Below are 14,948 nucleotides of genomic sequence, written 5' to 3'. Positions count from 1 at the left end.
TTCTTTTTGCTGTTAGGGAAAATCGCATTCTTTTGCTGTTGTTGCAGTTTACTTTCTCTTTCCCTAGAGCTGCTGACCTTTGTTAACCTTGGACTGTACTTTGTGGAATAGTCTGGGAAATCCATTGTAAATCAACCACTTTTGCCATTCTGCCACTTGAATTCTTGTTTCACCGAAAGGATCATCTGGTCTGGCACTTTTCTGCAACAAAGAATAAAGCCACAGTGAGAAGGAAACTGCCTTTTGCCAAGACATTCTCTTCAGAAAAGAAATTGTGCCAGCTTGGAAAGTTTTAGGTCATGCTTGTTTTGGATTGTTTTATCCAACAAGTCTAGAGCAGGGCTTTTCAACCAGTGGTACGGGTACCACCTATGGTACATTGGCACCTGGCAGGTGGCACGCGACCATCCTAGAAAAGTGGTAGTGGGGGAGGGGAATGAGCTGACCCGGTGGTAGCACCGCACAAGCCTGAGCAAGAGATGGCTGGAGCTGCAGGGCTGTCAGGGCTCAGCGGAAGCACTAGGATCAGCCCCAGACTCCAGCTGGAGCTCGGCGCTGATCCTGGCGCTTCTGCTGAGCCCAGAAGAAGCGCCAATCAGCTGGAATGTTGCAGCCTCTCCAGGGTCTTGTGATTTACATTCAGATGCTTGGCAACTGATTCATATTTATGATGGTCACAGTGTTCCAGGGTCATGTGAAGTGACCAAAACAACCACCTGCTGTAACCACCAGCAGATGGGGGGAACAAAAACCAAACACCCCCCACCGCACCCCCGTTGCTAATCCTCAACAGAAATGCTCACAACAATGAAAACCTCAGACAGGAGGAAGCGTGCCGCTGGGTGGGCAGGCAGGTGTCTTGCTCAGCTGTGGCTTGGGGGGCACTTTTTTCAGTGCATTGTAACTTCGAACAGTCACTAAGTGAACTGTTGTAAGTTGAGGATTACCTGTACTTCATCACTTTTTTCCTTTTTGGGGGGAGGTCATCAATTTTTGACAACTTGCTAGGTGACTGGTGGTACTTGGATGTTGCCATATCCTAAAAGTGGTACAATGGGTGAAAAGATTGAAAGGTCTAGAGGACACCAACTTGGGTAGATACTAGACTATTCTAAAGAGGATAAAGGTAGAGGAAGAGGAAAAATATATTTATTCAGTAGTGTGGATAGATATGTTCAGGAAAATAGAATTGTCTCTTTTACTGCTTTTCAAAGTTGTATTTATTTGAGTTAATAGTTTACATTCTTAGCCTCATAGTGTTTAATCATTCAATCTACTTTTTATATTAAAGAAAAAAATATTGTTACTAAGGAAATGTAGAATCATTTCTTTGCTCCATCGTGAAACTTGCTTATAACTATACAGATTGTTGCCTTCCATCTACTCGCAGACAATAACAACAGATAGGAAATTACAGAATAACAGAGTTGAAAGGAACCCTGGAGGTCCAACCCTCTGTCCAAGAAGGAAACCCTGTACCATTGCATACAAATGGTTGTCCAATCTTTCCTTAAAAACCTCCAGTGTTGGAGCACTCATAACTTCTCAAGTCAAGCTGTTCTGTTGATTAATTGTTCTAACTGTCAGGAAATTTCACCTTAGTTCTAGGTCAGTGGTGACGAACCTATGGCACGGGTGCCAGAGGCGGCACTCGGAGCCCTCTCTGTGGGCATACATGCCATTGCCCCAGCCTTGTTTCTGCCCTTGACCACCTCCTCACCAGCAGCCTCCCTGGAGAAGAGTCGCCCCTGAGTGTGGACCATGCAGAGCAGCGCAGCCACGGACATGGCAGCCAGGCATTGTAGACAAGACTCTGCCCTCATGCCCCAATGTACACAGTTGATGCTGCAGGGCGTGGGCAGAGGGCGTGGCCACCATGGCGCTGCTAGGCTGCCTGGGCAATTTGCAGCGGGTCCTGGAGGCGGTTAGTGGCTCTGCGGGCAAGCAGGATGGGGCGGAGTGGGGGCAGGGCAGGGGTGGGGCCAGTTTTTGGGCACTCGGTCTCTAAAAGGTTCACCATCACTGTTCTAGGTTGCTTCTTTCTTTGATTAGTTTCCATTAGTTTCCACTTTAAGCTAATCCAAAACTAGAAAAAAAACTTGATACACAGACATATAAACTGAACGATTGCAACCCTCATTATACAAAGATAAAAAATTGTTTTAAAAAATCCTGGATTACATAAACGCCAGCATGAATATATTATTTGATTTGGCATTGGACGCAATAAATAATGTAGTTTATTTCATATCTCTTTTAGCTCTGGAACAACTGCTGACAGAACTTGAAGATTTTCTGAAGATACTAGATAAAGAGAACCTCAGCAGCACAGCTGTAGTCAAAAAAAGCTTTCTGGCTGACCTTCTTCGACTGTGCACAAAATCAAGTGGTAAGCAAAATCACGTGAACAACTATTGACTTTGGAAGATTTATCTTTCTTGCTGGTACTCCAACCTATCTATTTCTCCTTTTTGTTTGAATCTTATTCCCAAGTGAGATGTAAAAGGAAAACAAATATCCTTTATCAACACTAAAACAAACTTATTTATTGGGGTATATGTGTTTGAGGACTGGGATCTGTTTAATTAGATGCAAACTTTGTTATCAGTTAGTTGCTCAGAATAGGTCTACAAAGACTACACTATTTACAGATGATGGTAGGGACTAAAAATGGATTATGACATTTTTGTTCAGTTGTGTTTCTCCTAATTTGCTTTATAAATTAACAATATTCAAGATGACAGCAAAGTCTGTAAGATTGTGCAATAAAATGTATTCCCTTTTATTGTAAGCAACTTAAATTATTTTTATTCATTGAAGTTTACTATTTGCTAATAAGATTAATTTGCAAAGGATGAATCACCTTCCTTTTTGTCCTTTGTAAAGTTCTCGTTTCTCTGTTTTATTCAAGATAAATTGTGCAGGAACAAAGTCCAGTAAAGTGTTTCTCAGCTATACATCATGAGAACAGAGCATATCTGGGAAGGGAAGAGCAAAATGTTTTTATAACTTGTTTTAAAATATGTACCATAAAGTAAAGCACATAAATTAGCTTATCACATCTTGGTACGTGCAAGAGCCATGTTGGATGATGACAATGGAAATGATGGTTCCACACATCATTGGAGATACTGCTGTACATGTACACACACAACAAATACAAAGCAGTAAAGTGTTTATTTTTATACTGTAGGTGGTGATGAAGAATACATTTATATGAACAGAGTAACCATAAGTAAACTACATGGGGAACCAGAGAAAGCCAACAAAGGTAGGCATCAAATGGTATTATCATTCAAATGTATCTAGATGGCACCAAGCTTAAAAATAAACTGTTCCAGAAGCACGAGCATTACTATTCACATGGGAAGAAAGAGATATCGTACTGTGTTGAAGTCATCAGGTTTGTGGTCTTTGATACATTTACTGCCGTATAGTGAAAAATAAATACATATCAAGTAATTTTCTTGTTTGGCTTAATACAATGAATGAATAATATGAATTGTTGGAAACATATTACAGTGTTCTTCTGTGTTCGTACAGCATCTCTGAATAGCACATTTTAATTGTATAGCATACATTCATATCAAAGCATGAGAAACTGCCACATATAGTATCTTCTATTCTGTGACATTAGAATAAATAATAACTGTTTGTAGCATCTAGGTAGAAGGATATTTTGCCTTCAAAAGCTTTCTGTATACATAGATTCTCTCTCTATGAATACTAAAAAGCTACGTACATGGATATTAAATACCATGAATATTAAAATCACCTTATGTAGAATGATTCCTTAAAACAGTACATGTGTCCATCTCTAACAGAGAGTTGGTCTGATAAACGCTTACTACTTAATCTGTTTTGCTTTCTGCAGCTGCCTTGTCTGGCTTGAGCCTATAACTCATTCCATTTTGGGATTTATAGATGGAAAAATGTAGCCCTTGGTATCTGTCTCTAAGTTGTATAGAAGCAGAAAATCTGAAAAGACGTGGGAAGAACAGCAGATGTCTGATTTGTTTGGCTAATAACATTACTATACTATGCATAGTTTGTTTTGCTGCTTCCCTTCTTATGCCAGAAAACTATTAAAAGTTTCAGATGCAGAGCTGTTATTGTGGCTCCTCAGGCTCAGTCCCAAAAGAACTGTGGTTCTAGCTTTATTTTTAAATTGTACAAGAATGTAACAAAGTTCATGCCAGATTCTTGGTAACCACTGCTTACCATTCGGGTAGCTATCAGATCATCCAACTTTAGAATACTCTTTTTCAGTGAAAGTTTTGCTTAGTGTATTTATAGGGATGTTTGAAGTGATTTCAAATATAACCTCTTTGTATATAAAGATATTTTCCAAGTATAAAAAACATGTTGATCTCTCTTATGTCACCATACCATAAAATGACAGGTCTGATTCTTTCAGTCTTTTGCAGTATATTATCCTCCTCATATTTTGGATAATGTCCTTCATGATTTTTAGACAACCTTCAGCACCCTGATAGGAAAACTTCAAGAGAGTTAGAGTTATATGTTCCAGGAATAAGCAATTTGGAGATATTCTCAGTGCTTTGGATTTCAACTTCCATCAGTCCCAGAAAACATGGCCAAATGGGAGATAATTGTGGTTGTTGTTATACTGTTTACTTACATCATCTTTATGTTTATTTATAATTTTAAAGTCTCCTTGAATCTATTAAAAAAACCAAGGGCTTGCTAAATTCTGGGGACAACATCTGATGTTTTATCTGGTTATAGCCATTATGAAATACACTTTTCAGGGATTTTAAACAGGTGTTGTATCTATTTCTTTCCAAATATTGTCAAACCCCAAAGAATGAAATAGTTTATTCCTTACCATGCTGCATTTGTAAATTAGCTGAAAATCAGGTTGGGCAGTATTTACTGTCTAACTACAATTAATTTTTTTCTCAGTCAGTTTTTTTTTCCTTTGGTAGTTTAAAGTATCCTTAGCAACAGTAAGGAAAGGGTGAATACTTAAAAAAAATGATTTAGGCATCAACTCGACCTTCCAAGTAGACTGATTATTTATAAGACACCATAGATATTGTAGTTTTCAACGTTAACGGAAGTATTACTGTACCAGTAATTTCACAACCACCAAAAATGTGGGTCTTGAGTTATATTACTTTTTCACCATATTTTTGGAGTGAAATCAATTGCCATTTGGTGGTTTAGACTAAATAGGCTAATTAATCATATTTTTCAAAAACAAAAGTGGAACATCTGAGATTATGGTTGAGTATAATATACGTAATTATTTATTTGTTGTGATTTCTCTTTGGATTATGACATTAGGTTACCAAGATTCCTTGACTAATGGAGAAATGGAGCAGTATTTATATCCTCCACAGAAAAGTTTGCCAGATCTTCCACCGTCAAAAATAGTAAGTCCCTGATGTAAAAAATATCATACAGATATATAACTTGTTTAATCTTGGTTTCATTTGTAAGATTTATCTTTTAGGAGACTGCTGAGCAAATCAGTTCCTTCTTTTTTTGGGGGACTATGAAATGACGTTGTATTACTGAGGTCATGGACAGAAGCTCAGGAATGACGTACTTGATGTACTTTTTGCATTAAAAAAGAGAAAACCTGCAATAAAATATATATACAGCTTGGACCTAGTGTGGGAGGAAGTGAAAACCTGTGGGTGGTCTGCTGAGGAAATAACTGTGTAAACTGCAGCCAAAGGGTGATCAGATGGATTATTACTGTGAAATCCTGCTGCAAGGATTTAGAGTGAGTGATCCCATCAAGGTATCTGGGGAAAGGAAGCCTGAGAAAAACAGAGAATTTAAGATGTACAACTTCATTGTCCAAGTGTTTTTAGTATTTAGTGTTTTTAGTCAATTTAGTTAGATAGTTATGTTTTGGGTTTTTTGTGTAGAATGAGAAGCTGTTTTTATAGACAGCAACTTCCAAATGCGCAATCCATTCTTTTCCCCATACTATTCTGTAATTTTTAAAAATCTACAGATGCTCAAATGTATATTTAAAGGCTTTTTTCTCAGCAAGTTAGCTCAATACAATTTCTTTGAAATTCTATGCCTTAACACTTTTGGAGACACAGCTGTATTCTTATATCCATGACATGTAAAGGATAAGATGTTAGATGTTAGACTTAACATCTAGTTGGCATTTTCATTCAAGCTAGAGGTAGATAACCTCTTCTCTTCCTCCTTTTCTAGATGTGTTGCTGAAATGCAGCACCCAGCATGCTGGAAGTCCTAGTTCAGCAACCTTTAGCATGTCAGAAGTTGCTTAGCACTGGTCTAGAAGATCAGATCTAGGCTCTGTCGATTCATACTGGAATGCATAAAGATTAAACAGTTCAAGCTATTCCATTTAATGCTGGGTGGGCAGCAATAAATAAGGTAGACAACTTTTCTGACTTTTGGTAAATAAATGCTGGCTTTTCATAGTCATGTTATACCACAACAGCAATAGCTGGATTGACCTATATATACATACTAGCACTTATTTGGTGGGAAATATTGCCTTGATTTGTAAATATTGCCTTGACTTGTAAAGAGCAAATAAAGAAATGCTTTTGGTAGATGTCAGGTTGAGAAGGAAGATTATTTCACTTAATTCTTAATTCACTTTTTATTATTTCTAAATTTATTACGCACTCTACGGCAAAAGCTGCCAGGGAAATATGCAGTAAATGTGTGGATTAAAAATTAATGTAAAAACAGTACAAAACAAGGATAAACCAAAGGAGCAGAGACTAAAACTGGCATTGATTTAGAAGAACCTAATAAGCAATCAAAAGATCACCACATGATACTTGATATTGAAAAGACTATAAGATTGTTGCCAGAGGGCTTTGTTTAGAAAACAAAGAAAACAAAAACTCTACCCTGTTAGGGTTATAGTTGGGGAGAACCTCACACCTTAGAATATGAGATTTATTCTTGCCTCTCTTTTATGCCCTTTCTTAGCAAGCTTATTTCTAATTAAGATTTTCTTAAAATTGTAGCTGGTCAATCACAATAGATGTCACTAACCATTCTGGGAATAATTTATGATTCTTGTATCTAACCAAGAGGATAAAAGCATGAAATGAATCCTGTGCATGGTACTTGATTGTAAGCAGCAACTCTAGCCATTCCTGTTATTTTCAGAAAAGAAATCCCAAGAGCTAAGATTGAATCTGTTTCAAAGCAATTCATCAGTGAAGATTTCAAAGCAAGCTCTAGATGTTCATAAATAATCAGAAGAGAATTTTATCTGCAAACCTCTTGGTTATTATCAAGATTATGTTGTGACTGTTTTAAAGAATTGCACATAGGCTATTTCTGTGCATACATACAAAAGCATCATTTTTAGAATTGGATCTGAAGCACCCTACATAGTGATGGGATTCAAATATGTGAGCAAATGTTTCTCTGTGGGGATGCCGCTTCTGAAAGTCCATTCTGGACCTGGGCAACAAAAAATTAGCTACCGGTTCTGCTGAACTGGTGCAAACTGGCTGAATCCCACCACTGACTGTACAGGTTGTTTCTTTCCACAATGGAAAAATAAGTCAACTTGAGAGAGTTGTTAAGCTTAACTTTGAATAATAAAGCTCAAACACCCCCCACCCTTTTATAATTGCTTTATCTATCTTTCATTAATTTATTTATATTTGTCTTATTTCTTTAACATGAGGTCATAGGCATTTGTAGATTGTATGTCACATATACATTTGGAAGGTCCCTTGAGAGTGTATACTTAGCTTACTTCCTTCAAGTCTGTCATGAGTGTTTGAGACACTTTTTTTTTTTTATTAAAAAGTTTTATAAATTTTACAGAAAATAAAAGACAATACAAAAACAAAAAACAACATATACAAATAAAAAACAAACATTACCCAACAAACCCCCCCTTCCCCCACCCCTACCCAACCCCCCCTTCCCCCCCCCAGGGCCTCCCAGAGCAGAATATAGGCTTAATTAAAAAAAAGTTAAAAAAATTTATATTTATAAAAAAAAAGAATATAAAATAGAAAATATATATAAATATAGAGTTAAAAATTATGAAAAAACTATATAGTATTTTTTTATATCAAATTTAAATTGTATGAATTTTATCCATTTATCCCAAACAGCAAGAAATTTCTCTTGCGTTTGTCCCTTTAAGAAAGCCGAAATCTTTGCCATTTCCGCCAAATGAGACACTTTAAGAAACCATTCCTGCAATGTAGGCAAAGATTCCTTCTTCCAATATTGTCCTACTAACAGCCTCGCAGCTGTAATCAAATTTAACATCAATATAACCTCCTTTGTATCACAATCAATAACTATACCTAACAAAAATAATTGTGGAGTAAATTTTACCCTCCTTTTAAAAATTCTCTGGATATTCCACCATATCTTAATCCAGAATGCTTTTATCTCTCTGCACGACCACCAAATATGATAATAAGTAGCGTCCATACAACCACATCTCCAACATTTAGGTTGTAAGTCAGGGTACATAAAAGACATTTTTTGTGGATCAAGGTGCCATCTATAAAACATTTTATAAAAATTCTCCCTTAAGTTCTGTGCTTGTGTAAATTTGACATTTCTCACCCAAATAGTTTCCCAGGTGTCCAATGGAACTGGCTCACCAAAATTCTGCGCCCATCTAATCATACAATCTTTAATTAGTTCCGTTTCTGAATCCAATTCAACTAAAACCCCATAAATCCTCTTAATGTGGGTTTGTCTTTGATCCTTCACTTGCTTAATAAGATTTTCATCTTCTCTGAGAAAACCCACCTTACAGTCCATCTTCCATCTATCTAATAATTGCCTATATTGGAACCAAGAATAAATAATATTTTCTTGTGCTAACTCTTCCCGTGATTTTAACTGCCAGTTTTGTCCATCCCATTTAAGTAACTGTCTATAAGACACCATATCCATTTTAACCCCTCTTTTTATTCCTTCTATTGCATGCCAAGGTATAGCCCATAATGGTACTTTGAAATCACTTTTATAATATTTTCTCCAAACCCTAAGTAAAGAAGTTCTTAAGATATGAGATTTAAAAGCCCAATCCATTTTTTTATTAAATATTAAATAGGCATGCCACCCAAAAAGTAGATTCCATCCCTCTAAGTGGAGTATATCAGAATTTGTCAAATTTACCCAGTCACTAACTAATGTTAAAACCACCGCATCATAATATAATTTCAAATTCGGCACCTTGAGTCCTCCCCTCTCACGGAAATCTTGCATAATTTTAAACTTAACCCTTGGCTTTTTCCCTGCCCAAATAAATTTATTAAGGCCTTTCTGCCACTCAGTTAAATTGATCTCATTCTTCAAAATCGGTATCATTTGGAACAAAAAGAGAAACTTGGGTAGAATATTCATTTTTATCACTGCAATTCTTCCCATGAGGGATAATTGCAACTTTTCCCAATTCTTCAAGTCTCTCTGTACCCTAACCCACAACCTTTCATAATTATTTTTAAATAATTTTGCATTAGAAACAGATAACATCACCCCCAAATATTTTACCTTATTAACAATTTCAAAGCCCGTCAAATTAACCAAAGTCTGCTTCTCCCGACTAGTCATATTTTTAGGTAGAATTTTAGTCTTATTAACATTAATCTTAAAACCCGAAACCAAACCATAATTATGAATCAACTGTAATAATTTTACTACAGAATAAGTAGGTTGCGACAAAGTGATGACCAAGTCATCCGCAAAAGCTCTTAACTTATACTCTTTTTTATTAACTTCTATTCCTTTAATTTCCTGCGACTCTCGAATTTTGATCAACAGTATTTCCAGTGTTAAAACAAACACCAAGGGGGGGCTTCCGGTACGGAGCGACAGCGATGGCGGCTATCCTCTAGCCGTCCAGCTGGGAAAGTGTCAGAGCCGCGGAGCGCAGCGCGCACCAGCTGGCCCGCGGCTCGGAATTCCCTTCCCGGGCAAAGGGAAGGGACAGAGAGTGCAAGAGTAGAGGTAGAACCCCTGAACCCTCTCTGGATTTAATTCTAGAGGGGGTGAAAGGAGTGTTCCCTTGGAGCTCTTGCTGTCTCCGCCTCCCAGCTGTTTTTGCTTCCTAGGAAGCAAAAGAAACTGCCGCTTCTATCTCCGTGCTTATAGAGAGTTGGTGAGTAATTCTTAAAAAACGGACAGAGCAGTTTAAAGGATTTTTTCTTATATAATTTAGGTGTTTATTTTTTTTATTTAGTTCTGATTATTTCTCCTTTTTTTTTATTACTGTGGAGAAGGAATTAAGATGGCGTTTTGAAAGTGACGGAGTTTTTTTGCCCTTGTCTTTTGTTTCACTTTCTCCTTTTAAGGACTGGACTTTACTTTTGCTTTTGGTATTGAATCCTCTTTTTTGATTTTTTTTTTCTTGGTCTTTTTTCTCTGGATTTTTAAGGATTATAGTGTTTTTGCTGCCTCTTTTAAAAGTAAAATTTTCTCTCTTTCCCCCTCATCTCTTTTTTTTGGGGGGGAAAGGGAAGTGAGAACTGTGTTATTTAAAATGGCTTCAAAGAGACAGCCGCCTTCTACAACATCCAAGGTGATTTCCTCCCCTATAACTTCTACTGCACAACCACAACAACAACTTAAACACGCACCACCGGCACAGCCACCACCCTCCCCTCCTTTGCCTGGACTTTCAGCACAAGAGGCTAGAGGTATAATGGGAGAGGCTGTAGCTCAAATGAGAGAGGAAATGAAGCAATTTACTACACAGCTTAAATCAGAAATTAAATCTGACTTCAAAGAAGAGATAAGTGGGATAAAGGATCAATTGGAAAATAACAATAATATTTTGCGACAAGATATACTTGCAGCAGTCTCAGGTTTGGCTACAGTGGTGGTTAAGCTGGATGCAAGACTCGAGGAAGTTGAAGATAAAGTTGACTCCTTTGATGATAAAATTCAAGATGTGGAAAGGAAGGTGGAGACTTCACAAGAAGATATTCTGATGTTTCAGTATAGGCAGATGGAATATGCCTTGAGGATTAGAGGCCTCAAGGAAGATATGAATCAAGATCTGATGGAGGTGGTCCTTACTGATTTGGTTGTGGTTTTGGATATGGACAAAGGAGAATTACGCAGAGAAGTTGAAAAAGTGTATAGGCTTAACTCTTGGATTGCTAAGCAGAAGAATTTGCCTAGAGATGTGGTGATTTATTTTACGAAGAAGTCTCTGCGTAATGAGATCATACAAGCCTTTTATAATAAAAGATTTCAGATAGCTGCCCAAGATGTTATCATACTAAAGGAAATCCCATCAAAAATTTTAAGAAGCAGGAAAGATTTTGCTTTCTTAGCTAATGAGCTTAAAGCTAGATCGATGCCATTTAGATGGGAAATCCCGATGGGTATTGTTTTGAGCCATGCGGGGACACGTTATAGATTGAATATGGTTGATAAAGCTAGAGAATTCTATACTTCAGTCCTAGGTGCAGGCTCAACTTTACCTGTTCAGAAATCCCTGAGTGGCAAAGAGGCGGAGCAGCAGTCTGAGGCATTAGGTTTGGTTTCTGCTGGGATGCTGCAAGCTGAATGGCAACGCCAGACGGAGGTTAAAGAGCAGAGAATGACTCGTGCAGCTTATAAACGTAAAGAGAAGGAGCAACGTAAGAAAGAGGCCAAAGAGATTTCTCCTGGAAATGTATCACCGCCGGTGGGAGGAGCAAGACCCAAGAGTCATGCAACACATGTTGCAATTTCAGATCTCCAAGGTGTCTTCTCCAGGCTGCGGGCCAAGGGAGATGGCAAAGTTTTTGACCTGGAATGTTAATGGATTGAATTCTCCTCAGAAAAGGAAAAAAATCTTTTATTATTTGAAGCAACGTAATAATGATGTTATTTGCTTACAGGAAACTCATATTTTACTTAAGGATCAGAAATATTTAGTTAATGCCCGTTTGGGATCTCACTTCGTATCTTCTGCTCCCGGGAAGAAGGGGGGAGTTGTTATCTATGTTAAGCAAAATCTACCAGTTTGTCTGGTGGAGTCTGACCCCCAAGGGAGATATGTGATGGTTGAATTGGGCTTATATGGTAAGAAAGTACTTATAGTGGGACTATATGCACCAAATCAGCAACAGGAACAATTTTACAGACTCTTACATGAAAAAATAAATCTGCTGGACTACAGATCCGTGGTACTAATGGGGGATTGGAACGGTGTCTTAGATGTACAAAGGGACAAAAAAGGTTCCTCTCCTCTTCTTAAGCAGGCAAAATTACCTAAAGCCTTTTTTGATATGAAAGAGGACTGGGAATTACGGGACTATTGGCGGAAATGTAATCAAGAGGAGAAAGACTTTACCTTCTTTTCAGATAGACACCAATCCTTTTCAAGAATTGACTTCTTCTTGATTACAACGGACTTATATAATAGAGTAAAGAATGTCAAAATTTTCCAAGGTCTTTGACGGATCATAGTCCAGTCTGGATGGAGTTGACTCAAGAAAAAGAGGAGAGAAGATCCTGGAGGGTGAATGAGAATTTATTTAGACAAGAAAAAAATGTTCAGAAACTAAAGGAGTGTTTAAAGGATTATTTTGCTTTGAATATGTATAAGGGGACTTCAATGTCAATGGTATGGGATGCAGGGAAAGCATTTATGCGTGGGATTTTGATAAAAATGAATAACTGTCATAAGCAAAAACAGATTCAGAAACGTAAAGAATTGGAAGATGAAATTAAATTAAAAGAAAAGTCTTTGATTTTAAATCCTTCTGATGAAAGTATTAAAGAATCCTTAAAGTTGTTAAGAACACAATTTAATATGTTGTTAGCAGATCAAGCTGCAACCAATTTATTGTTTATGAAACAAAACACATTCTGTAATGCTAACAAGCCAGGGAGATGGTTGGCTTATCAATTGAGAAAGAAACAGAGACAGAGAACAATAGATAAAATAAATTACAAGGGTAAATTAGTTTCTCAGAAGGAACTGATTAAGAAATCTTTTTTGGATTACTATCAAAAATTATATAAATCTACTAATGTGCAAATTTTAGAGATAAATAAATACCTAAGCGAGGTTAGTTTCCCTAAATTGACAGAGGGTCAGAAACATGAAGTTAATGGTTTAATTACTAAGGAGGAAATTTCGCTAGCAATTCAACAATTGAAACCAGGGAAAGCACCGGGTACGGATGGGTTAACAGCTGTTTATTATAAAGCCATATTGGAGGAGATGACTCAACCATTAGGTGATCTTTTTAATGGCATTTTACAGGGTCAAGAGATTCCTCCCTCATGGCGTACTGCTTTTATATCATTGATTCCAAAGGAAGATCAAGATCTTACTTTACCAAAGAATTATAGGCCTATATCTCTTTTAAATGTGGATTATAAGATATTTGTAAAAATCTTAGTAAATAGGCTTATGAGGGTTGTGCACCACCTTGTGCATAAAGATCAATCTGGGTTCATAACTGGAAGGTACATGAAAAATAATGTCAGACAAATTATTAATTTATTAGAATATTTAGATAAAAACAACCAAGTTCCTGCAGGGCTGATATTTTTAGATGCTGAAAAAGCCTTTGATCAATTGAATTGGCATTTTATGTTAAGAGTAATGGAAGAGATGAATTTTGGTGAAAAGATATTGCAAGCTCTTATGGTAATATATCAAAAACAAACGGCACAACTTATCGTTAATGGTGGCTTGTCAGAGGTTTTTACAATAGAGAAAGGTACTAGACAGGGTTGCCCACTATCACAGTGTTTGAGACACTTTTGTGATGACTAAGTCTTCGCAGAAATTAAATTATTAACCATTCATTTCCAAGCAGGCTATATACTCAATATGTTTTCCTCAGCTTTTTAAAGGGCAATCACAGAAAGAGGAACCTAATTAACAAGTCAGTTTTACTAGCAAGTCCCCAGCATCCCACCTCTTACAAAATGTTAATAAACAGCTTAATAGCATTTTAATGCAGTGGCTTAACACAGATATATTAACAAGCCAGTTTTACTAGCAAGGTTGGAATGCTAAATGTTTCTAGGAATGCCCAGATTAGTTAGAAAAAGAGAAACTGGGGGGGGGGGAGAGGAGGGGTTATGCTTAAAATGGAACAGCCTAATATATAGTAGAAATAGAAGTAACTGCTTAGAAACGTGATATGTGATCAGGAATTTGACATAGAATATACAGTAATATATCTCTTCATATTGTTTACATCAGGGTGAGTTGAGAGGTATATTCAGTATACTCTGTATCACTGCATTGTAAACATATAGGTCCATTTGAATTAATTTGTAGCATTGTGTATTTTTTATTTTTTATTATTTATTTATATCCCATCTTTATTATTTTTACAAATAACTCAAAGTGGCAAACATATCCCAACACACCTTTTTTCACTTATTTTTTCCCACCACAACAAACCTGAAAGGTAAGGTGGTCTAAGAGAGTGTGACTGGCCCAAGATCACCTAGCTGGCTTTCAAGGCTAAGGGAGGACTTCAGCTCACAGCTTCTTCCTTTCTAGCCTGATGCCTTAACCTCCAGTTTTGCTTGACTTCAGCTAATGGTAAAAGTGGATTACAGTGGAATTTAGAAGATTGGTGTTCATTAGAAAGTTAATCATATGCGTTTCTTTGACACCTTATGCAGAGACTTAAGAGGGAAGGGAAGGGAAGGGAAGGGAAGAGAAGGAGAGGGAAGGGCAACCATGATGCAAACAATATTAAGGTTCAAAAAGATAACAAACAAAATCAATTAGCAGTCACAGCTGAATCTTTTTTACTCTAATTTGAAGAAGAATCAAAGAAGCTGATATTTTGCTTTTTAGTCAAATCAATCAAAAGGACTCTAGCAGAAATAGGGACTAATTTATGAGCATTTGAAGTTTGTAACTATGTAGATTATCTACTGAAAGTAGATAGGAGCAATATGTGCAGTAATTCCAGTAATGCCTCAGACTCACCAATATCTGATAATTTTGTTTATCT

General features: G+C 36.9%; 1 protein-coding gene across 1 annotated transcript in view; it reads left to right on the top strand.

The window, feature by feature from the left end:
• The window catches only part of AFAP1L2 (actin filament associated protein 1 like 2), an 83,082-nt gene that overhangs the window by 42,163 nt on the left and 25,971 nt on the right, over nucleotides 1-14,948 (top strand). The window contains exons 2-4 of the mRNA XM_039352728.1: nucleotides 2,261-2,389; nucleotides 3,194-3,271; nucleotides 5,311-5,399. Coding sequence (XP_039208662.1) covers nucleotides 2,261-2,389; nucleotides 3,194-3,271; nucleotides 5,311-5,399 — 296 coding nt within the window. The remainder of the gene's footprint in view (nucleotides 1-2,260; nucleotides 2,390-3,193; nucleotides 3,272-5,310; nucleotides 5,400-14,948) is intronic.

Source organism: Crotalus tigris, unplaced genomic scaffold, assembly GCF_016545835.1.
Source record: "Crotalus tigris isolate CLP2741 ecotype Arizona unplaced genomic scaffold, ASM1654583v1 scf7180000018468.2839379, whole genome shotgun sequence".
Classification (NCBI taxonomy): Eukaryota; Metazoa; Chordata; class Lepidosauria; order Squamata; family Viperidae; genus Crotalus; species Crotalus tigris.
Note: the sequence above shows the minus strand (reverse complement) of the source record. Positions and strands in the feature narration are given on the sequence as shown.